Below are 22695 nucleotides of genomic sequence, written 5' to 3'. Positions count from 1 at the left end.
CATTAGACCTGTGCAGATGAGTGACGTTTTGCCTCTTTATGGTTTCAAATTGTTACAAAACCCGATAAAATTGAAGTAATTTAATTTTTAAAATTAATTTACCCCAAATTAAATACTTGGCTTCAGCATTGTAGACATTTTTTCCTTGTCAAGACTAATAAATTAGCAGACTTAACACTAAGTTAAGTGGAAATATGTTACTCACCCTTGCTCCACAGAACTCTAGTTTTGTGATCCTTGTATGAGGTACAAGGTACCTCCCAGTGGATGTAGGACAGGATATGATATGCTGGAAGAGGCTGAGCATTTCTGCCCTCACGTTAATGAGAGCACAGGCATTCGGCATCCTCCCCTACCTCCTGGGCAAACCACTGACCACAGAATCTAAACTGTGGACACATATTGGCAAAATCACTGCTAATGTTTATCAGTGCATTAGAAAACTTGAAGTAAAAATGAAGAATATAAGAAAAGAGGGAATGAAAAGTAAGGGTTTTTTCCTTTGAAACATTGATTTCAAGGGAAGTAGGTGTACCTTCACTTCCAGCTAATATAACAAAGGTCAAATCCAGTGTGATATCACAAAAATATAACAGCATCTCTGTAAATAAGTAAAACCCTGGAAAATAGTAAAAGTAGTATTAAGATCTGGGATATTGTCAGGTGTTACCTATCAACTAAAATTAAGCGGTGTTTTACACTGAAGGTGCATGGTGCACTCTGAAGCCACTGTGAATCAGTTAAAGACCAGGTGTTGGCAGCACAGCCGTGCCAGTTTACGTCAGCTCAATAGAATGGTGTAGTTTACACCATAAAGGGAGAGCAAAGGACATGACCCTGCCTTTAGCCTTGTCTCTGTAGGTATTTTTGTACTTTTTTTTTTTTTTTTTTTTTTTTTTTTCACTGCTGGTGCACATTCATGAGAAATACATGACCCTAATTTCAGTACAATAGTAAACAATCTGATCTCTTCCAAAACTACAAATTAACAAACAGCTATGCCCATATGATGTTTGGAGGAAAGAATATACTGACATACATGAAGACCTGAAAGAGAAAGTGGTTGGAAAGTGAAGAGAAATTGGATTTCACTGAGGAACTCCCAGAATGTAAAAAACAAAGAAAGAGGGAACAGGAGGCAGAAATTATGAGGTTAAAAAAATAATAACTCTTAAACACTAGAGCTGTTATTGATACTGATGTAGAAATGCACTTCTCACAGGACTATTGTTTATCCAACTGCTGTCCGTTAAATGGGCAGAAAGAGAAAGCCGAGGCTGGAGAATACCAGGGAGCTGGGATGCGCGAAGGAAAGAGTTAAGGCTAGAGTCACCCTCTCTGAAGTGCTCTGTGATGCTGTGCAGTGTTTCAGCCCCCAGAGCCTTCCTCCTCCTCCCTCCCTGTGTCGGAGTGGGGAGGAGGCGGGTTCTGCTGAGCTGTTAAATCCTGAGTGAAGTTTCCCCCATTTCCAGTGGCCACCGTTGTCTGAGGCGGGTTCGGAGCAGGGCTGGGGTTGCCCTGACATTTCTGGGACAGCGGCCAGCCGAGAAGAAAAAAAGACGAGTGTTTTACAATTTGCTTTTGTCAAAGTGTGGAGAAAGGGGAAAGGGAAGCGTCCTTTCTTTTTTTTCAGCATCACATTCCTGTGTTTTTCTTCAGCCTGGAAAATATATTAGTGCTGGTGCTTTCCTCTCTGGAAACAAAGGAGCTAAACGGGACTGAGGAAGCAAGGAGTGGGAAGGAGGCTTGGGAAGTATAAAACAGAGAGACTTGGAGAAGCCAGGAGTTCCCTTTCTCTAAATGAAATCCCTGCCTGTGTGGGTAACCGGCACAGCAAAAATCCAGACCTGCAGGTAAATGGAGAAGCAGAGATCACAAAGGAAATTTCCACTAACCTCATCCTGCTTGTCAAGAAGGTGAAGAAGAGAGTTAAAAGATACACAAAACAGGCTCTGGGACCTGTTGGGCTGTGTAAAGATAAATCACTGAGCAGCAGCAGCAAAGCTGTATGGTCTCCTTTTAAAGGAAAAAGACGTGAAACCTCATCTCTGGAAGGGGAACTTCCCTGAGAGTGTAAGTTTCAAGTCAACTTCTTGGCTTTCTGCTCTAGGTACGGGACCCTTTCTCTGTGTGTCTTTGCATGTGTGTATAGTGAGAGCATGAGAGTGACAGAGAGAGAGAAGGATGCAGATCACAGTGTCCTTTTGGACAGACAATGTCGTGTTATAGAAGGATGATCTCATTTTTTCATAAAATTGTGTTTTTCCAAAAGTAACTGTAAAATGTACAAAGCCACTAGGGCAGGACTGAGGTGTAATCAGCACTTATAAATCACAAAAACTAGCCAGCCTATACTTTGCTTTTTTTATCACTTGTGCAAGATATCATCATACTGTTACCATCTAACTTCTTCTCCTCCCCCTCCTTACACAGATTACACAATGAACTGGAGGCCAGCTCTCAGCTTAGCCCTGCTGTGGGCAGCATGGCTAGTGTGTGGCTCTGAGAAGACAGAGAGGCTGGCAGAGAGAGGGAGCCATGGAGTTAGGAAAGTGCCCCTGGCTTACAGGGCTTCAAGCAGTGTCCTGAGAAGGTCTGGACCATCCCTGAGGAATTCAAGTCCAAATCCTCGACACCCTGTTTCCAAGAGGGATTCTTCCACACCTCCAAAACCACCTGCCAACCTTCTGCAAGGGGAAGCACGTTCCCAGGCCCGGGGCATGGGGAACAGAATGAGATGGGTACAGAGACTCACAGCTGCAGCCAAATACTCCAAGTCTGAGATGATTAAGGACGAAGGGATATCCTCTGCCTCACAGTCACGAGTGGTACGTTTCCCTTCAGGGTCAAGTTCCCCCAACGTCCTGGCCAGCTTTGCAGGGAAAAATCGGGTGTGGGTCATTTCTGCCCCCCATGCCTCTGAGGGCTACTACCGGCTCATGATGAGCCTGCTGAAAAATGATGTTTACTGTGAACTGGCTGAGAGGCACATCCAGCAGATTGTGTTGTTTCATGAAGAAGGGGAAGAAGGGGGAAAAGTCAGAAGGATAACCAATGAAGGAAAAATCCTGGAACAGCCACTAGATCCTGCCCTCATCCCTAAGCTCATGAGCTTTCTGAAACTGGAGAAAGGGAAGTTTGGTATGGTACTGCTGAAGAAAACCCTGCAGGTGGAGGAAAGGTATCCTTATCCAGTCAGGCTAGAGGCCATGTATGAAGTCATTGATCAGAACCCCATCAGAAAAATTGAAAAGATGAGGCAGAAGGGCTTCATCCAGACTTGCAAAGCAGCTGGGGTAGAGGGGCAAGTGGTTGAGGAAGGCAACAATGGGGGCAGCACCCAGCCTACCCCTGGTGGCGAACATGTCCAGGTGTCACCAAGGAAGGAGGAGCCAAGGAAAAGCAATAGTCAGCCAGCAAGGACCAAAACAGTGAGGAAACCAATGACAACCACAGTAGCCACTCCACTGCCTACAGTAAGGACCACTACCCTCCCTCCCACCACCACAACTACTCGTGCTACCACCCATGCAGTGACAACAGCAAGCCGGTCTACGACAACTACACCCCTCCCCACCACACAGAGGACCTGGACCACAAAGTCACATTCCACCACAGAGTACCACAGGCTGCCAGTAGCCCCTGATGCCACCACTCCACGAGTCACAGCCTCTGAGGACTTCTACTCTCCTGTGTGGAAAGCAAACCGCAGGGACCGTCAGCGCGGACACTCGGAGAAACAACAGGCAGCCACACGGAAACCAAACAAAGCTGCCCGCTATGACAGTTTCACAGAAGGCCCAACAGCTCCCTCAGTGCACTACACGAAGGCAAATGTGGGTAGATTTAAAGATAACCGAACAGACAGAAAGGACTATAACCACAGGGACCTGAATGTCACACCAGGGCAACACAAACCAACTAAGACTAAACTACCAAAAAAGAAGGCCCAAGAAAAGATACTGAGTAATGAATATGAAGATAAATATGACCCAAGCAAGCCTGCCAGTTCTCATTTAGAGGAACAGTTTGCAGTGGGAAATATTCCCCCAAAGAAAGGAAAAGAATCAAAGAAGCATGAGCGAATGGAGAAACCTGAGAAGAAGAAGAAGAAGGACAGACCTGACAAGCAGCAGAAAAATGAAAAGCAGTCCAAGAAGGACAAAGCTGAGAAAAAGAGCAAGCAGGACAAAGATCGCAGCAAGAAGAACAAGAAGGGGAGCAGGACTGAGAATGAGGATTTTCCCAAGCCCAATAAGAAGCCTTTCCTCCAGCCTCCCAGGAAATCAGCAACCAAACTCCTGGAATATTTTGAAGGCAAAAGGCGGCTCATTGTAAGTAACATGTTCATCTGAATCTTATTACCTAAATGAAGTCATATCTCTCTCCTGGCAGGATTACATGGAACTGTAAATTTATGGTGGTTTTATATTACTCTTTTTTGGTGCTTTTGTTTAAGAGGTAAAATTTCTAGACCCAAACAATCATATTCAACATGGAAGGTTTTGCAGCCTCATATTGGAAATCTTACATGCAGTTGACAGAAATTAGGCTAAAACCTTCTCACAGTCACCTCCATGAGCCACCATATAGCCATCAGATTATCTTGTTTCCAGTGGATATATAGGTGTCAGGATCTGTATCAGTATGATCAATAAAATGAGGTTCCAGTGTGGATTACATCCATTCACCACTTTAGGGTACTTGCCAACGTTACCACATTTCAATGCTCAGCATGTCCTGCCAGCTGGCACACCTGCTTCATATTGGTGCTGGTGTCCTAAAACTGGAAGCAAGCCAGGTGTTCTGGCAATACTAGTGCATGTCTGACTGAGGATATGCACAAAGGCTTGTGATCAGATGTCCTGAGGGATGGGGAGCTTGGGATTGAGATCTAATGGGAATTTGGCATTCAGATCTCCTAGACGTCTTCAGAGGTACTGTGCAAAATTTATTTTGTTGGTTTTTTTTTTTTCCTCCTGCTGTTTTTATTAAACTATAAGACTCTAATTAAAGTTTTCAGGTCTGAGAACTTCAGCATGGTCTGGAGTTACTTGTCTCTGGATTTAACAGTGTTGTATGTTTTTCCAACTACTTATCATAAAAATCACTTCACCTGGGACAGGAAACAGTTCTAGTTGTAATACAAATGTTTTTTCTGGCAGATGGCATGTATCCTGAAGGGTACACTTTGAAAAACAGTTCTTTAAAAATATTATTGTGGGAGCTGATTTTTTGCTATTATTCTACTGCAAGCTGGCCTGTTTCACAGTTATTGTCTGATAGTCAATGTTAAAACACACCTTTGACTTTCATATTCCATATTCCAATACAAATAGCTAAGATGCCAAGCTAAGATGCCAAGTTAAGATTCCAACCATTGGAATTTAATTAATCATTCTGCTGATGATTCATGGACCTGAACAGAAGGTAACTTTCTTCTCCCCCCCCTCCATTCTTCCAGCTGTAGGGCTAGCATTGGAAGTGGAAAAAAGCCATATATTTGAAAAATTTGAACTTGACTGAATTTTGCAAATAATGCCTCTTAGTTACTTGCTAACTAATATTTAGCCAAATCAAAAGCTTGAGAGAGAAACTATGCAAAAGTTGGGATCTTTGAAATCTGGTCTCAGTGTTGTTACTTCCAAGAATATGCGTAGCATCAGGATAAATAAAAACAAACTTGGAAAAAAAGCGCCAAAAGCAGAGCTCACAGATGTCAGGCTGCTAATTCATCACACCACCACAGTCCTGGCAACTGAAAGGGTTGTCTGAAATTTGAACCTTCTGATACTAGGCCACTTCTCAGCTGGATCTCCAAGAAAAAGTTGCACAATTTCAGGTTGTCAGGCCAAAACTCACTGAAGACATATGATTATGCCACGCTGCACTTCGCTTTTCCAGAACCTAAAATCATCCTCAGCCTTGGAGAATAGGTATGATTTGGTTATTAGTAAAAGCAGGGGCTGAACTCTACTATCTCTTTGACATGCATGGCACATGCGGAAAAAAGAGAACTTCTCAAACATCCAGATTTTTTAAAGCTATTCTGGGTTGAGTTCAATTAATGACAAATATAGGTCCCAGGTGCAGAAACTTTAAAAAAGTATCGATTTTGAGTCCTGCAACACCACCTCTCTATAGGGGGCTTTTATTGCAGTCTTACTAATGTTGAGAAATTTTGGCTTAGTGAGTTTGGGTTCTTTGTTTATTCCCCCGTGGTGATGAAATGCAGACTGACAGTTTACAAAGCAGCCTCCCAGTACCTAAAGGGAGCATATAAAGAAAAGGGAGAGTGGAAGTTGTGGATACCCCAACCCTGGAAGTGTTCAAGGCTAGGTTGGATGGGGTTTTGAGCAACCTGTATTAATGGAAGGTGCCCTGACCACGGCAGAGGGGTTGGAATTTGAGGATCTTGAAGGTCCCTTCCAACCTGAACAATTCTGTGATTCTGCGATGCAAACACAGACAGATACAGCATATATAATGCCTGGGTTAAAACAGTCCTGACACAAAGCTTTGATTTGAAGTTTGCTTTGCCTCCTAAGTGATTCCTGCTTTGTTCTGAAAGGTTTGATGAAGCAGATCAAATTCAGGCCTGCCTCTGCTTTCCAGCTTAAGACCTCCAAAACTAGGAGGACAACACAGAACCCATGGTCTGGTTTTGATCTCAGTCCTCAAATCCTTTTCATGACCCTTTTCGGTTCCACTGAAGCATTTTTATGCCATTTAAAAGCAATGTTCTACATGCTATAGCCCAGAAATCAAATTCTCTTTGTGTCTGACTCTCATTCACCTTCATGTCCCAATGTTGTAGTTGTGCCAGGGGCCTTTGCATAAATGAGAGGCAGATCTTATAAGTCCAGAAATATATTTTACATTTCAGTACATTGATGAAATGGATTTAAAAAGAGTGTATCATAAAAATTAACCTCCAGGCCCTACAAACTTCAGAAGGCAGCTAGAAAATTATTCCACCTGTTACAGACTAAAGCATAAGTTTGCAATTGAGGGATTCTGGTGATTACTTGTGACCTCAAACTATAAAACTTGGATCCAGATTTCAGCTCCTTTTGTGTTTGGGGATCAGTGGCAGGTGCTTGATTGCATTCAATGCTTCTGGTTAGAAGGATTACATTGCTAGAGCTGCAGCATCCCTAGCCATCTTCTGCTGGAAACTGCTGCATAGGACATCAAATGGTGTTACACACACACACCTTCCCTGGAATATTTGCATCCCAGTCATTGATGGAGAATCTAAGTTGTGTGCTTTAAATTTTTTAAAAGTTAGACCTTTTCAATTCTTAGAATGCTTTGAAATAAGTACTATAAACTGTCCAGATTTTTTTATATTTTTGTAGTTGTAATTATTCCTCTTCTTATAGCAAATATAAGTCCCCATAAGACATCAAAGTTGCTTAGAACAAACAAAAGCTAAATCAGCCATTTTCAGATGAGATCAGAGTGGCCTTAGCAAGTCTTCAAGGTCTTCTTATATGGCCACCAGTTACATAAATATTCATGTAGCCCTATTCATTTACCCCTTCACAGACAAAATAGCCACTGGGAGCCCTGGCTGGACCATTGGGAAAGGCCAGAGCAGCTGTTCCCAGTGCTCCCACTGTGAGTGAGTAGCAGGAATCCTAGATTCATGGCACCACTGAAGGCTGTGAGGGGGACCTGGTAGGACTGGCAGGGCAAGGGATAATAGGAAAGCACATGGTTCTCTGTAAAATCCAATGCTCTCTTCTACCAGAACTGGGGAGAAACAGTGGCAGGGCTCGTGCAACCAGCTGGACATGCTTCCAAAAGTTTTCCTGTGGCTGATTGGACACCTTTGGGTTAGGTCTGGGCCTGAAGGTACACTCCAAACACAAATAAATAAAAGCTTTATGAGAAAGAGAGCCCAATTTGCAAACAGTGACTATTTCTCCTTCAGTAAAATACTCATCTGCTTTGTTCCTTATACTAAACAAGCTCTTTTGTCTCTGCCACCAACCAGCTGATCACAACCCCCAAGGCGGACAACACCATGTACGTACAGCAGCGAGACGAGTATCTGGAGAGCTTCTGCAAGATGGCAACGAGGAAGATCTCAGTCATTACAATTTTTGGCACCATGAACAACAGCAGCATGAAAATTGACCACTTCCAGCTAGGTTCTTTTTTTTTTATATGATTTCTTTACATCTCATGGGCACAATATAGACAGCAAAGGAAGAAATCTCCCCAGCTTGGGTCAAAATCTAAGCAGGATCTGTTGCTGTCGTCCAGTTGACTTTCAAACCCATTCCTCCTCCTTCCATGACAACTACCTCCTTTTTATATTTACATAAGTGTCTCTGGTATTTTCCATGGTTAGGTTTCCAGTGCTGTAACTTGAGCACCTTCAGCTTTCTTTGTGGGAATTCTTAAAGCCAGTAAAACAGTGGAGCAGTGAAAAGGCAGAAAAAAAATGAGATTAGGGCATGGGACCGAAAGGGGAAATTAGGCTTAGCTCTACCAATATCCAGAATACCAACCTCACTGTTCAACTAAAAGACTGTACTGATACTATGCCCTCCTGCCCTTGGCTTTTACAAGATATCAGCCATGGGTGGCTAGATACTTACAGAAACAGGCTGTTGTCATGAAGGAGAGGAGACTGGTGGCAGGAAACACTGAAGGGAGTTGTTTGAGAGTATATTCAAAATTAGGTCCAAGTTAATCCCATTTTGAAGTTTAACATCATTATCTCCCTGCTGCCATATAATATTTTCTCATGCCTTTGCACTCCTCATAAGGTCCTGGAATTCTTTACTTATCAGGGGTGTACACTTGCCACCTTCTTTACATACAGAGTTCCCATACAGACAGGTGACACTGGGGATCACATTTCTCTTAGGCAGCTTTGAAACAACTGCTCTCCGTGTTCAGTCCTGGGGAAGCACTTGCCAAACTCAGTGAGAATCCTTCCTATCATAATAACAATGTTTGAACAAAGACTTCAGGTCCCAGTCCAGCAAAGCACTTAAGCTTAGGTGTCTCTTGAATCATGTGCACTATCTCATTGCTGCCTGCATCTAAAGGTTAACAGTACTGTGAATGCTTTGCTGAATGAAGCCAAAGAAATACAAATATTCTACAATTCTATTCTACAAAGAGAATAAAAGCTGCTAGTTTTGCTTATAAGTCCACCACAGCTTTCCTCTCAAAGTTCATCTGGTTTTACCAAACTTTGGGGAGAGATGTGTGATAGAACAGAAAGCTCAGGACTACACCAGCTCCAGGGTGTTGCAGGTTGGGCATTTAACTGGCCAGACGATCACAGATTTATGTCTGGCTTCCAGCTGTGCCTCTGCTACTCTCAGAGCGACAGGACCTAGCAGGGGACCTAGCCTTGTGTTCCTGAATGACAGTGAGTCACAAATACTGCCAGACTGTCCATTTGTGCACCTCCATGACAAATCAGGAGCAGTACAAGATTTTCCACATCAGGCCAAGGTTACTCAAGGACACTCTTTGTGTACCTAGACCCATCTGCCTGTCAGTGGACTGCTTAAGGTTATATTTAGCTCTAGTCTGGCTAATAAACAGATATTCACTTTGACATAGACCATACTCTTTCAGTTCCAAACTTAATCTATATCCAAACTTTCCCCAAACCACACAAGTGTATATAACAGCCAAATTCTCACAGGAGAAAATAAATTGTTCAAGAAATTCGGGAAACTTAGAAGGGTATAGGTTAAGCCTTACATGAAGTTCATCTTACAGTTCTGCTCAAAACACCAAATCCTGAGCTTTTTAGAAAGTTTAAATAATACTAATATCTTTCTGTTCTACATCTCCTTCTCCTCTACCCTTCCTGTTTGCATGGCCTCTTCAAGGCTCACTCTCTGTCAGCATCAGAGGCAGCAAAAGTTTCTCCTAAGAAACATTTTGTTCCCAGCATGTATGCTATAGTGAGAAGCCTGAGCACCCAGCATGATGAGGTCTGCTTGGACTGCATCTTGGACTGCAATACAAACAACAACAACAGCAAAGCCCACAGAAAAGACCTTTCACTTGAAATTTCAAACACATTTAGAACTAGTGAATGAAAGAGCTCATTGATACTGGCCAAGATCAGCTCATAGTGAAACCAAAGAGTATTTCCCAGTTTCCCACTGGAATGACACAAAAGCTGTGTGTCACTTCTAAAGAGTAACTCATCTTCCCAGCCTGTCTAGCTGCCAAAGATATATGGAGAAACATTTCCACACTCTTTCAGTGACCTTTCTAGAAAAAGCAAAGGGAGAGGGAACATTGCAGGTAGCAGCAGTCAGTCTCAACTCCTGTGGTTTGTCACGCTGAACCCAGATGTCCTTTATGAGGTCAAGGTCAGGGACAAATAGCGAATTGGAAAGAGGCAATTAGGTTAAATTCTTTTTTTTCCTTCTCCATAGAAATCACTTCCAAGTTTGAAAGGCAGGCCAGCCTTTGTGACATTATTTTTTAACTTGAAATGTTTTTCTGCATCGCTCTCTGTAATCTAATTTTTTTCTTTTTATCATAAGTTTTGAAAGAAAATCTCCCAACAATGAAGCTCTAAAGTCCTAACTTCATAATATTATCTGGAGGTTAAAGCAGAAGAGTACCTGGGTTGGTTGGTCTAAGGTACTGCTGTACATCAAATTTCACAATAACAATTTTTGCATTATTCTACCTCCATGTAGGCCAATGAGATGGTCTTTGCTTTTAAACACGATTCTTTGGTCTATGTTTTAATGGTCATGCTTGCCATTAGTAACGTAACTCTCACTTAAGAAGCACTGATACCTGATTTACATATGTTTTATGAAGTGAATAACCAATCAGCATATGCAGATACACACCCAATGGGAAACTGACAACATTGCCTGTTAATTTTCTACAAAACTTTCAACTCCGGTACATATATCCATGAAAAACCATATATATTGCAGCTATAGCCTGATTAGTATAACCAAATTTTAACATTTGCTGGCTTGGCTTTTTTTTTCTGTAAGAAGAGGGTTCAAGGTGTGAAAACTAAAGGTCAGATTCTGATTCAGATATTTTCCCAAAATTTTAATTCAGAAGTTTCATTCAGTCTATACACATAATTGAACCTACTGCAAAATTTGAAACAGCCTTCAAGGCTATGGATGTTTAAAAACTTAGTTAGAATACTTTGTTGTATAATGCATCAATTATGTCTGCTGCTGTATGATCAACTTGGATAATTAATCTCATCTCTATTTTCTGGTGAATAATTATGGAGCAGGGGACTGGAAAGTTGTACCTCTGGATTTTACCTCTTGATCACCTGTCGTGTCTCTGACTTAAGGCAGGCCACTTAAGCCATGGCTGGGATTTCTGAGACTATGAATATTAATATTTGTAGTGGTGTCACAGGGTATAGACAAGTAATGTTTGCAGGGAGCTCTTGGGTGCCCAGGTGACATTTCCCTTTGTGTGTGATTTAGCTTGTCTCTAGCTTTCCAGGCCCACAGCTCCATATGGAGGCTTGTTCCAGCACTGTTGCAGTTATACAGGACTGTGCTGGATGCTGGAGCTGAGGCTGAGCTGATGACAGGGAGGCTTTCAGGACATGACCAAATACACCCTGGTTCCACGAGAAGTAATGAACCTCAGTACCTTCACAGGCTTTTCCTCAAATCTCTGGCTTCAGAGGTCTTTTTCTCTTCAAATGTTTATGAATGTTTTCTTGGGGTGGAGCACTGAGTAGGTACAAAACGTTCTCAAAATTAAGGTTCGGTCTGTCAGAGTGCTAGAATAGGAAAGGCATCAGCACGCAGATGGAGGAGGGAGTGCCAAAGCAGGGTATATAGAGAGGTGTGCTGCTAGGACTGCAGCATTCAAAACACATTAAACAGTTTCTGATTTCTTGCAGTCACTAAACTTTGCATGTAATTTTTTTAAGACTGGCAAGGTTAACTCTAGTGTTCTGGCCAACCTCAGGCTGTTCTAGCTATATTTTACTGACCTAAATTATCCATGCTGTTTCATTTGCACATGGTGCACATTGTGAAAATTTCTACTGTCTATTCCAGAAGTGGCTGCATTACAGGAGCTGGTGAAATGATTAGTACATGCATATATATGAATGAGGTAATACCAAAAAAATCTAAAAGATCTTGCCAGGAAAAAGCAAGATTTTTCAAAAGAACGAAGAAATGTTAAATATTGAAGTGCACATGTCCTAGAATAGACTGATTTTCAAAGAATATTGGGACTGAAAACTGGACGGTTAAAAGCCATAATACCATACTGATGGTTTTTAATATCTTGACTATGCAGCAGGAAGAGGGCTTCCGGGAAATTAATTTCCCCTTTCTTTCAAGTTTGAAATTAAAGGCAGAGTGCTGTGTGATTCCACAACCATTTTTATTTCTCCTTTGTCTCACATTAAGATAATGAAAAGCCCATGAAAGTGATAGAGGATGAAGACCTTGTCGACCAGCAGCTCATCAGCGAGTTGAGGAAAGAATATGGGATGACCTACAATGACTTTTTCATGGTGCTTACAGACATTGACATGAAGGTCAAGGTGAGGTTTCAACTCTTTAAAGAAAAGGCATTGGAATAATATGAAAAAAAAAAAAGAAAGAAAAATTTTAGGAAATTACATTCCAGCCTTTTAAGTGAAGTACATAAGAGACCGATGCAGTGACTTGGTCATTGTTGGAGGACAAGAAAAGAGTGACAAGAAATTTTCAGGAATTTTGTAGCTATCTTTATTTTCTGCACTTAGGGGATTTCAGGAATTGTGGATTTCTGCTGGGATGGTGAGAAACAGGAAGCCCAGCTGACAGGGGTTTTAATGTAGTACCCAGTATTCTGAAGCACATAGTTTGGTCACTCAAAGGGATGCCAGCACAGTGCATATGGACAATCCTCTAGTTGAATGGCCTGACAGAAGAATATAATGATAATTTTTTGCCTGCAATGTCCTGGCCTTATCACTTTGGGCAAATACTGAAAATATGCCACTTCCAAAGGGCAGTCTGACTGCAAAACAAATATTTTCCATGGTTTCTAATCTGTTTTAGGCCTTGTTACCTGTGTGCAAATAGGACTACTTGAATCTCTGTATTCCTACAGTGCTGTGATACATACAGAAAGGCTGCTAATATGAACATTCTTATATTCATCTGGGGTTTTTTCTTAACAGCAATACTATGAAGTACCCATAGCAATGAAGTCTGTGTTTGATTTGATTGACACCTTCCAGTCACGAATTAAAGACATGGAAAGACAGAAAAAAGAGGGCATTGTCTGCAAAGAAGATAAGAAGCAATCCCTTGAGAGCTTCTTATCCAGGTATTATCTTCTGTTCTTATCTGCTGTTATTTCTACTGATTATTGTTTTACAGGGAAAATACCCATGCAACTATTTCTGTGATTTTTAAATACAGATTACTCAGTATTTACAGTGTTAAGCAAATACAGACATGCAGCCAGAACTGAATGCAGTCTTGTACATAATAGTGGAAGTCAGGAAAGATGTTATGTTTCCTGACTGACTGCACTTTCTTTGGATACTGACTTTCAGTACCTCAGTTTCTCCCATCATGACATGGAGATGATAACACTGGTTTGCATTAGAAGAGCAAATAAGGATTAATTCACAGATGTTAGCTCAGCGCTTCAAATGTTTGAAGCACAGTGTTTATGTGTTTCAACCATCAACCATCCCAATCTCATTAATCCTATTCTAATCCCTTCCATGTACTTCAAATCAGTAATTAATTCTCTGTAACTTCCTTTTTATCCTGCTTGAGATAACAGTTGGTCTTGGTCAGTATTAGTCATCCATTTTATTAAAGGTCTTGCAGATGTCTCTTGCAAAATGTCAGAGAGGCCTTTTGCAAAACAAGAGTTTTGTTTATGCAATCTCTATATGCCATATTATTGCTCTACCTGTGAGACCTAAATTCTAGGCAATATAGATGTATGGACTGTGGGAATTCAGATCCACAGAAGAGCTGTGCAGCTACAGGATAATTTAGATTAATTTAAGGCTACCCCATCGCTCTAGGTAGCCTTTACCTGATACAACTGCATCCTCCTCACCTACTATTGGAATTCATGGGAATACACCGTTAATGCCAGATAGCTTTAAAAATAACTGAGGCAGCATGCTGGATTCTGATGAGGGAGGAAAGGAGCAACAAGTAACTGAATAGGTTGTTGGTTCATAAACATTTTAAAATCCTCTGGCCACTTCAACAAAAAGGGAACCTTTAACAAGATCCACCCCACCCACCTCACCACCTCCTGTTTAAGTCTCAGTGATTCATTCTCAAGACCACCAAGAAGAACCACAGTTTGGAAACAACTGATCAACACAAGAAAGAGGCTTGTATTCTGGAAAGGGACGGGCCCCAAATCCTTCTTTGCTAGGAATTAGCCCTAGCAATAAACACACATTAGAAAAACAGGCCCAAAAAATGCAGAATGTTGCATCTATAAACAGAACTGCTGCTGCACAGAATGCATTTGTTGTCTGTGAAAGAAGCAACAGGCTTTAAATATTAGGTAGACTTCTCTAGCCACATTAACTGGTCAGATTCCCAGCAAGATTCATTCCAGCTTTGTCCAAGGTTATGTTCCCAGTTGAACAAGAGCCCTGGCATGATCTCCCTGGTGTTGCTCATTGGAGAGGTCAGTTATAATAATGTAAATATTGTTCTTAACAAGCCTGGCTGGCATAAAAGGAGACCATGAGAGCCAGAGCCGGCTTGAGTAATGCTTAAAATCCACATGTGCAAGGAGGAAAACCTTAAGTTTGGGAGGGAGGTCCCCTGTAACAGTGGGGACAACACTGGCTGTCCTGCTTTCTGGGCTCACAAATCAGAACAGAATGCAAAACAGGTAGAAGAGGAAGAAAGGATGCACACAGGGAAGGTATGGCAGATTTGTCAGGAGTATTGGTCCATGGTTTCTGATGTCAGAAATAAGGCATCAGTCTGTATGTTAGTGTTGGTGAAGTAGCAGCTATGACAGACCAACTGAATTAACTTCTCAGTAAAACATAGCCCCAGACAAGCACGCCAAGTATACAGACTGCCTGGAGTGGGGGAAAAAATAGCTTGAGTGCCTTTCAACACTTCTCAGCTCTGTGCATCTCTGAAGGAGATAACTAAAAAAAAACCAGGAAGCAATTTAAGGGCATCTCAAAGAAACTCACAGTTTTGCCCTAGGCAAAATATGATCCAACAGCTATGTTCTCAGTCACTGTTCATATGTAACCAGCTGTTTTTCTATACAAAATATCACAAAGATTATTTTGTTACACATTTTCAGAATAATGACACAAAATTTTCCTCCTTTCCTTCACATCACCTATGGGATTCTTAACACTTCTCATTCCTATTCACATAACTGTACACACACATACACACACACATCTCTTTCCTATTCCTCCTGGGCAAGATTAAAATTGGGGTGGTTTGCTTTTCAAGGACTTAATGTTTAATTGTAAAAACACATCAATCAACAAGACAAAGACATCAATCAACAAGACAAAGACAGTATACACTGCTCTTGTAACAACTTACTCTGTGACTTTGAGCAAGTCCCACCATATCTTCAGCTTCTCTCAAGTGAAGTAGAATTGACCCATTGCATTAGCCTTTATTTTGAGATCTTCACACAGTGCTGCAGAAAAGTAGGCTATTATTATAACAGAGTAACATCTGCATCCATTTAAAAGATCATTTCCTGCTATAAAAATATCTCTGCAGCTTTGCAAATTCCTATAAATGTGTTTTCTTTAGGTTAAGTGGAGAAGTATCTATATTCAAAAAATAAGTTGTTGAGGGAATATTTAAATCCCCTAGAATTAAAATTTTTAAAGGTTTCAAGTGTCCTTATGGCATTGCCTTTCCTTGACAGGAAAATGGAAAAACCTCCTTGTGCAAAATCTTGGTTAGATGGTGCAGCCCCTACTACAGAAATATTTCAAGGTTTATCTTATTGCCCCATGCATGCCTTACATAGCCATAGGCTCACACAACCACATACTTACAAGCAAGCTCAGATTTAAAGCCCTGTTAAAGGTATTTGGAGCAAACGTGGTACAGGAAAAAAAAGGAGGTCAGTGATTATTTACACAGAAGTATGAGTTATGTCTGAAATGAAGATACACCCTAATTCTCAGACAGCCCTTGAACTGCAAATAACTATGCAGTTCCAGCAGTGGTGAATGACGTAAAAGCTAAATACCTAGTGAGGAATTCCACAGGAATCTTTCTTTCTTAAATATACACTTCTCTGCATTGCTGTAACTACTGAAGGGGCTTTGAGCAAAGACTGTATGCTTTGCAATGTTTGGTGAAGCAGTGGCACTGCAGGTGTTGTTTCTTTGGAAGTTTTAGAACTGCAAAATTCAAACCAAGCTTTATCCTCTCCCAGTGATGGACAGAACTGGGAAGATTTCCCACCCAGCTGTTACTGACAAGTTATGAGAGGTACCACATGTCTCAGCCTACAAAGAATGACAATGCTGAGAGAATTTGAGTCACATGTCACAACCATGCCCTGTCACACTCTCTTCCCAGGTTCCGATGGAGAAGAAGGCTAGTAGTGATCTCTGCTCCCAGTGATGAAGATTGGGCTTATTCCCAGCAGCTTGCTGCTCTCAGTGGACAAGCCTGCAATTTTGGTGAGTCAAAAGAAATTATATTCTTGCTCCCCCAAACCACATCCTTCCTGGTGATGTGATGGATTCCTTTGCTGAAGTCTGAATGTAGACAGTCTGAAGAGTCTGATAACTGAAAAGTTTCCCCACACACTGACAGCTAAACAAAGTGTTCTGTGGAATCATTTGTGTGAGGCAGAAAACGCTACTGCTCCAAAGCTTCTCTCCAGGCTTGTACTTCAGGAGAACAAGAGTATTTTCTTTTTGTGCAGCACAGATGAATGACATAAATAAAATGCTTTGGGAAGGGTAGATCCTGTAACACTCAGCTCAGAACTGGGTCAGGTATCAGAGATGCATGGACACAAGGGCTTTTTTTTTTATTTTCCTTCCTGCTTCATTGCCAAAACCTGTAAAAATATTAATGGGAGCCACTTCAATCCAATAAAGGCCACCCCAGACCCATAACTAGGTACTTATGATCCAACTACATAGTCAGTGGAGAGACATGGGCTCCTCCAGCAGGCAATTAAGAGCAAGACCCAGAAACACTCTTCTGTCTTTTCATAACAAAGCTCAGAGAGACTGACTCATTAAGTTCCTAGCAATGCCAATACCATACAGGGTCTAGACATGACTCCCACAACAGAATGAAGCAGGTTCCATTCAACAGCTGCTATATCACTACATTCCAATTACACCTGAAGGGAGATCTGCACAGTATCACTGTTTATTCATAGTCACCTGGCTTTCATTCAGAGCATCAGTATCATCTCATTTGGTAACTACCAAAGTAAACTGCAACATGCACCACTGTAAAATGCTTTCTGAAGAACGAAATGTAACCAAAACAGTTATTATCCCCACCCTTTTAGGGACAGCTTGAAGGAGATCCAGTGAGTTTCTAAAGCCTTTGTCAACATTTGTTTTAACTAAGTGGTATGTTTCTGAGCATCTTACTTCCAAGTTGTAAAACAGTTTCATCAAAGATTTTTTAGACTGTACAGATTCATTTTACATGAGCAGTTTCTGCCATCCCTACGGTCTTTCTTCAAAGCAGAGGCAATAGTCCAAGCCTCTGCGCAGAACAAATAAAAGAAGTGAGTACCTGCCATAAGCTATTTCCCTCATTCAGAGTTTAACTGGGATAGATTATATTGCCTCTAAATAATTTGTTGTGGTGTGTATGACAAGTAAAAGCTTTACTAGCGAACAAAACAGTGCAGAAACATTACGGATTTGGAGAATGGCCTCTCCAATTTACTGGCATATCTGATGCTTGTATCCCTGTGCTACAGAATCACAGCACCACACCGCTGTCCTTGGCACACCAGCAACTGCTTTTATGCAACTGATTCATGATTCATGCGGTACACCAGTTTATCCCTGTGTTTGGGACAGGTGGTGTGACTGGCAGGGACTCCACAGAAATCAGTAACTCTTTCTTCCAGAGGGCTGGTTGAGACTAATTTAGCAAGCACAGACCTGGCTGATGAAACTGAAATCTGCCCAAGGATGAACAGAAAGTTCTGGTCTGACTCAAAACCTTCTTCATTTCCTCCACAGGTCTGCGCCACATAACTATTCTCAAATTGCTGGGAGTTGGAGAAGATATTGGAGGCGTCTTAGAGTTGTATCCAATTAATGGTAAGCAACTATTCCCAGTTTCTTCAGTACTACCCATGAAGGGTATTACACAGTGCTGAGTGCTTCTTTGCTGTGATTTCTTAAGAGGAATTGACAGTTTTTCTCTTTTGTTTTGTTTCTTTGAAGAAATAAGATGACACAAAAGCAAACAAAAAGCTTTCTTGGTGTTTCTGTGCTAAACCTTATTTAGATTCTTCAGGATGTAAAAGCACAAATATCTAGAAGTTATTTCATATCTTTATCTCTCACCTAAACTTGCATTCCCCAGTACACTCCTCTGCCAGCCTTGCTGTCAAAGGGATGTCTGTGTCTTTTACATGTTCAAGAGTTTGCAGGGCTAATAGTACACACACTCAGCAGACTCTCCTATATGGGTCCCTCATTCATATTCACAGAATGGCTTGGAGTGAATAGAACCTCGTAAAGATCATCAAGTTCAAACCCCCTGCCATAGGCAGGGACATCTTTCACTTGATCGGGTTACTCAAAGCCCCATCTAACCTGGCCTTGAACTCTTCCAGAGATGGAACATCCATCTGGGCAATCTGCTCCTGTGTTACACTTCTCTTATCCTAAAAAATCTCTTCCTTAAATCAAATCTAAATCTGCCCTCTTTCAGTTTAAAACTATTACCCCCTGTCCTGTCTCTATGAGCCCTGGTAAAAAGTCTTTCTTTCTCTGTGTTTCTTATAAATCCCCTTAAAGTATTCCACTTGCATCTCAGAAGGCTACTTCAGGCAGATATTCTTAGGAGAGGTCACTGTCAGAGTACTTTTCAAATGCTACAGGTTCCTCTATTACCTAATCCAAACAACTGTCTCCATAAGTAGAAGAACAGAGACAGAAAGGAGTTCATTTATGCCATCTCTGTTCCAACTGCTCTGTGCAGGAGAGCATCCTAGTCCTTTTACAGCACAGGAACATTAAGTCCACGTATAAGAAAGAATAAGAACAGAAGAAGCAAATGTCGCACTTCTTCCATCAACGTTCTTGCAGCCTCTGCTTATTTTTCACTGAAGGCTTCATGATCTTGGTTATAGTTCCTATCAAGATCAACAGTCCTCTTTTCTATATACTTGTTTAATCTCCTTTTGATCCATGTGTTCTCCTGTGAGAACCTCTACAGAGGTGCCTTTTATTTGTCCTGAATATGGCCCCCGTAGCTTTGTTCGATGCCCCTTATTTCTTGTGTGGGGAAAAAGGTAAACATTTAATTCCCATCCATCCCTGCAGTGACATTCACAATTCTGCAGACCTCTCTCAATCCATTTACCTGACAGATTGCAGTCCCCACTTATGTGGACATCATAGAATCATACAGAGTTGATTCCCAACCTGTGATCAACCTTGCTGCCTTTCTGACTTTTTTCCCAGTTCTACTGTAGTCTTCTGAGGTGAGAGAACCAGAATTTCATGCAGTGCTTAAGATGCACACAAACAACAGGTTTCCACAGTAGCATAATACTGTTTTGTTATTATTTTCCTCATGGTTTATAGCATCTGGTTTTGCTTTTGGTCATTAGTGAGCACTGAACTAGCCTTTCACGAAACTCTCTTTCATAGCCCTAAGATCTCACTGCCAAGTGGTAATGGTCAATCTTCACCATTTCTTATGTGGAGTCAGAAAAATTTTCACCATGTGCATCTCTTCAATCTTCATAGAATTTCTTCTCTAATTTTACTAATCAGTCATACAGTCTTACAAGGATCTTCTGCAATGCCTCACAATCGTCCCTTGCCCTTACTACTATGAGTATCTTCACATCCTCAGTATACTTCCTAACCTCCATCCTCATACCTTATGTGCATCATTTACAAATACACTGACCACCACCAGTCCCAGAAAAACCACAGAACTTCACTGATGACCTCCCTCCACTCCAGGTGATCATTCACTCCTACCTTGTTTCTGCCTTTCAACCAAACCATCAAAGTACCTTTTGAAGTCTTCTGGAAATCCACTTATTCTGTATCAGCCAGGCCACCCTTAACCACCTGGTTTGCTGACCTCCTTCAGAGAACCTCAAACCTGTAAGGCAGGATGCCACTTTGTAAGCACCCAGCTGCCAGGCCAAGTATGTATATATGTGCCCGCTGATCTTAGTTGTCTTATAGTTTCTACTCATTTACCCAGCACAGACTTTACACTTGAAAACTTGGAGTTCACCAGATTTGCACTAGAACATGTATTTTGAAGTGGACATGACATCTACCCCATCCCCTATCTCACATATCATGAGTGAGGTTCTATAGCGCCATTAATGTCCCAGCAAATTCATCCTGCAATTCTTCTATCACACTTCAATTCTTGTGATTTCTTCCACCACGATTATTGCTCAAGTATACCTTCTGCAATACCTCAGTTGGTGACCCAAGCTGCATAGTAGTCAAAGAAGTTGGGTGACAAAAAGATGTACCACACCCCAGTAGCTTCAGCCTAGAGAAAAAGGACAAGTTTACTAAATCTAACAAAACTGGTAGAAATAAATCCTTAGTTCACAGTAGAGCAACTCCATTTTGGATCCAGGAAATCCTGAACTTGTAAATTACTAGCATCTTACATTGCCAACTATTGGGCTGTATCCCATCTTATGTTGCTAACTCATTACCTACAAACCATCATCACCTTAACAAAACATCAATGCTGATTTTATGTGATCACTTTCCAGGAAGCTCAACTGTAGACCGAGAAGACATCCCAGCTAACTTGGTGAAAGACATCCGAAATTATTTTCAAATCAGCCCAGAATATTTCTCCATGCTTCTAGTGGGGAAAGATGGAAACGTCAAGTCCTGGTATCCTTCTCCAATGTGGTCTATGGCGATTGTGTATGACCTGATTGATTCCATGCAGCTTCGGCGACAGGAGATGACAATTCAGCAGTCGCTCGGCATGCAGTGCCCAGATGATGAGTATGGTGGGTATGGCTACCATAGCTACCACCAGGGATACCAGGAAGGTTACCAAGATGACTACCGTCACCACGGGAGTTACCACCATGGATATCCATACTGAAAAGGGCAGCTTAGCCTCTGAGTGCCCCCTGTCTGCCTTCTAATAGCTATCCAAGCAATACGTGGCCAGTTGCAGAAAGTCTTCCTGGGCCAACTAGATATCCACACCTCGTTCTTCTACCGTTCAATCAAGGGACTTTGGTCATTTGCCTTCTCAAAAAACGCAGAAGCCTTTACAGTGAAGCAATTCAAACCAGTAGTATTGAAGCTTTAAACAATAAAGACTCCTTTATATTTTTAAACCTTTATAAACAAAGGCCATCAGCAGGTGCTGTTTGTATTAAAACCAAACGAAAAACACCCCACAGCCCCAATCTATGGGCACTGCGGTAGGGCAGGACACAAACTGTCCAACAAATGTTGCAATGTGCTTTTTAGTATTTTTTCTAAGGACAAAAAATATAAGTATATTTATTGGAAAGTGAGATTTCATTAAGCTTATGGAAAAACGAAAGATCGCACTTCAGGTCTCCCCCAGAAAAGGAAAATTTAAGAAAGAAGCATGGGGCATGCTTCTTAAAAATAACAACAATAATAAAATCTTTTTGAAATACTTTGTTTAAAAAGACAGCATCCCTTCTACAGTGCATTAATATTGTAACTAGCTGACTTTATCAATGAAAATAAGATTTATGGCTATGGCAGAATTTGCTCCAAAACAATATATTGTAAAGTTCTTAACTACAAAGCTTACTGCATAACCATTTATTCTTTTAATTGGGGTCCTCTTCTCTTAGGTCTTGCCCACCTCACAATTAAATCCAAGTTAATGAGAGCTAAGTGGAAACACCAACCAGAGTTAGCATTGTCTGAAATACAGAAAACTGAAAAGCGTTATTTTTAGCAGAAAACAAAATCTCATTCACCTATATTTTAAATGAGTTGTAACTAGCTCTCTATAATAATGCTTTTAATTAAACTATTACTCTAAATTTCAAATTTTCTTTTACCTCTTCTTCTCATACTGTCCCCCATAAAAGCGATCTAGATTAAATGTTTATAAAACTATCTGAGATTAATTTGATCTGCTAAACCATCTCTATTTCTGGCACACTTTCTGAAATGGTTTTCTTCTCCCTTCTCACATCTTTGGGCATTGGATCTGTTGCATCACCCTACCCTACTGAAATCAGTGGCAGGAGCTGCAGATATAGCCATGGTTTCCACACCATTTCAGTTGGACTTCCAAACGTTAAAGACGCAGCAGAAAGATTATGGAATATCCTGAAGTGAAGAAGACACCATGCAAGCCCTCTTAGTGGCACAGTGGCCACTTCTAATGTTGAGGGTGTGCCTGACCAGTCACATTTCTTTCTATAATCCATGTGCACATCACATACACATACATGCAACAGGGCACTCCTAGTAGGTTTTGCCAACAGAGC

General features: G+C 41.3%; 1 protein-coding gene across 3 annotated transcripts; it reads left to right on the top strand.

Moving 5' to 3' along the window:
* Positions 1-1424: 1424 nt before the first annotated feature.
* On the top strand, positions 1425-21998 carry CCDC80 (coiled-coil domain containing 80). Of its 3 annotated transcripts, none has more exons than XM_050332741.1 (8): positions 1425-1853; positions 2434-4334; positions 8003-8159; positions 12417-12553; positions 13178-13326; positions 16569-16672; positions 18215-18295; positions 20965-21998. In XM_050332741.1, exons 2-8 carry the CDS (start codon positions 2442-2444, stop codon positions 21309-21311), a joined length of 2868 nt encoding a protein of 955 aa, XP_050188698.1. In that variant the 5' UTR covers positions 1425-1853; positions 2434-2441; the 3' UTR covers positions 21312-21998. The 3 variants fall into 3 exon arrangements, with proteins under 3 accessions (XP_050188698.1, XP_050188697.1, XP_050188696.1); XM_050332740.1 differs by having other exon boundaries at positions 1425-2110; XM_050332739.1 differs by having other exon boundaries at positions 1426-2073.
* Positions 21999-22695: the final 697 nt, after the last annotated feature.

Source organism: Myiozetetes cayanensis, unplaced genomic scaffold, assembly GCF_022539395.1.
Source record: "Myiozetetes cayanensis isolate MyiCay16 unplaced genomic scaffold, myiCay2020 scf5-8, whole genome shotgun sequence".
Taxonomy (NCBI): domain Eukaryota; kingdom Metazoa; phylum Chordata; class Aves; order Passeriformes; family Tyrannidae; genus Myiozetetes; species Myiozetetes cayanensis.
Note: the sequence above shows the minus strand (reverse complement) of the source record. Positions and strands in the feature narration are given on the sequence as shown.

Bases quoted from the DNA above. Each gene is read 5' to 3' on its own strand.
- CCDC80 (XM_050332741.1), top strand. From the start codon at position 2,442: ATGAACTGGAGGCCAGCTCTCAGCTTAGCCCTGCTGTGGGCAGCATGG. The intron at 4,335-8,002 runs GTAAGTAACATG...GCCACCAACCAG, and splicing joins AAGGCAAAAGGCGGCTCATT to CTGATCACAACCCCCAAGGC. The intron at 18,296-20,964 runs GTAAGCAACTAT...ATCACTTTCCAG, and splicing joins AGAGTTGTATCCAATTAATG to GAAGCTCAACTGTAGACCGA.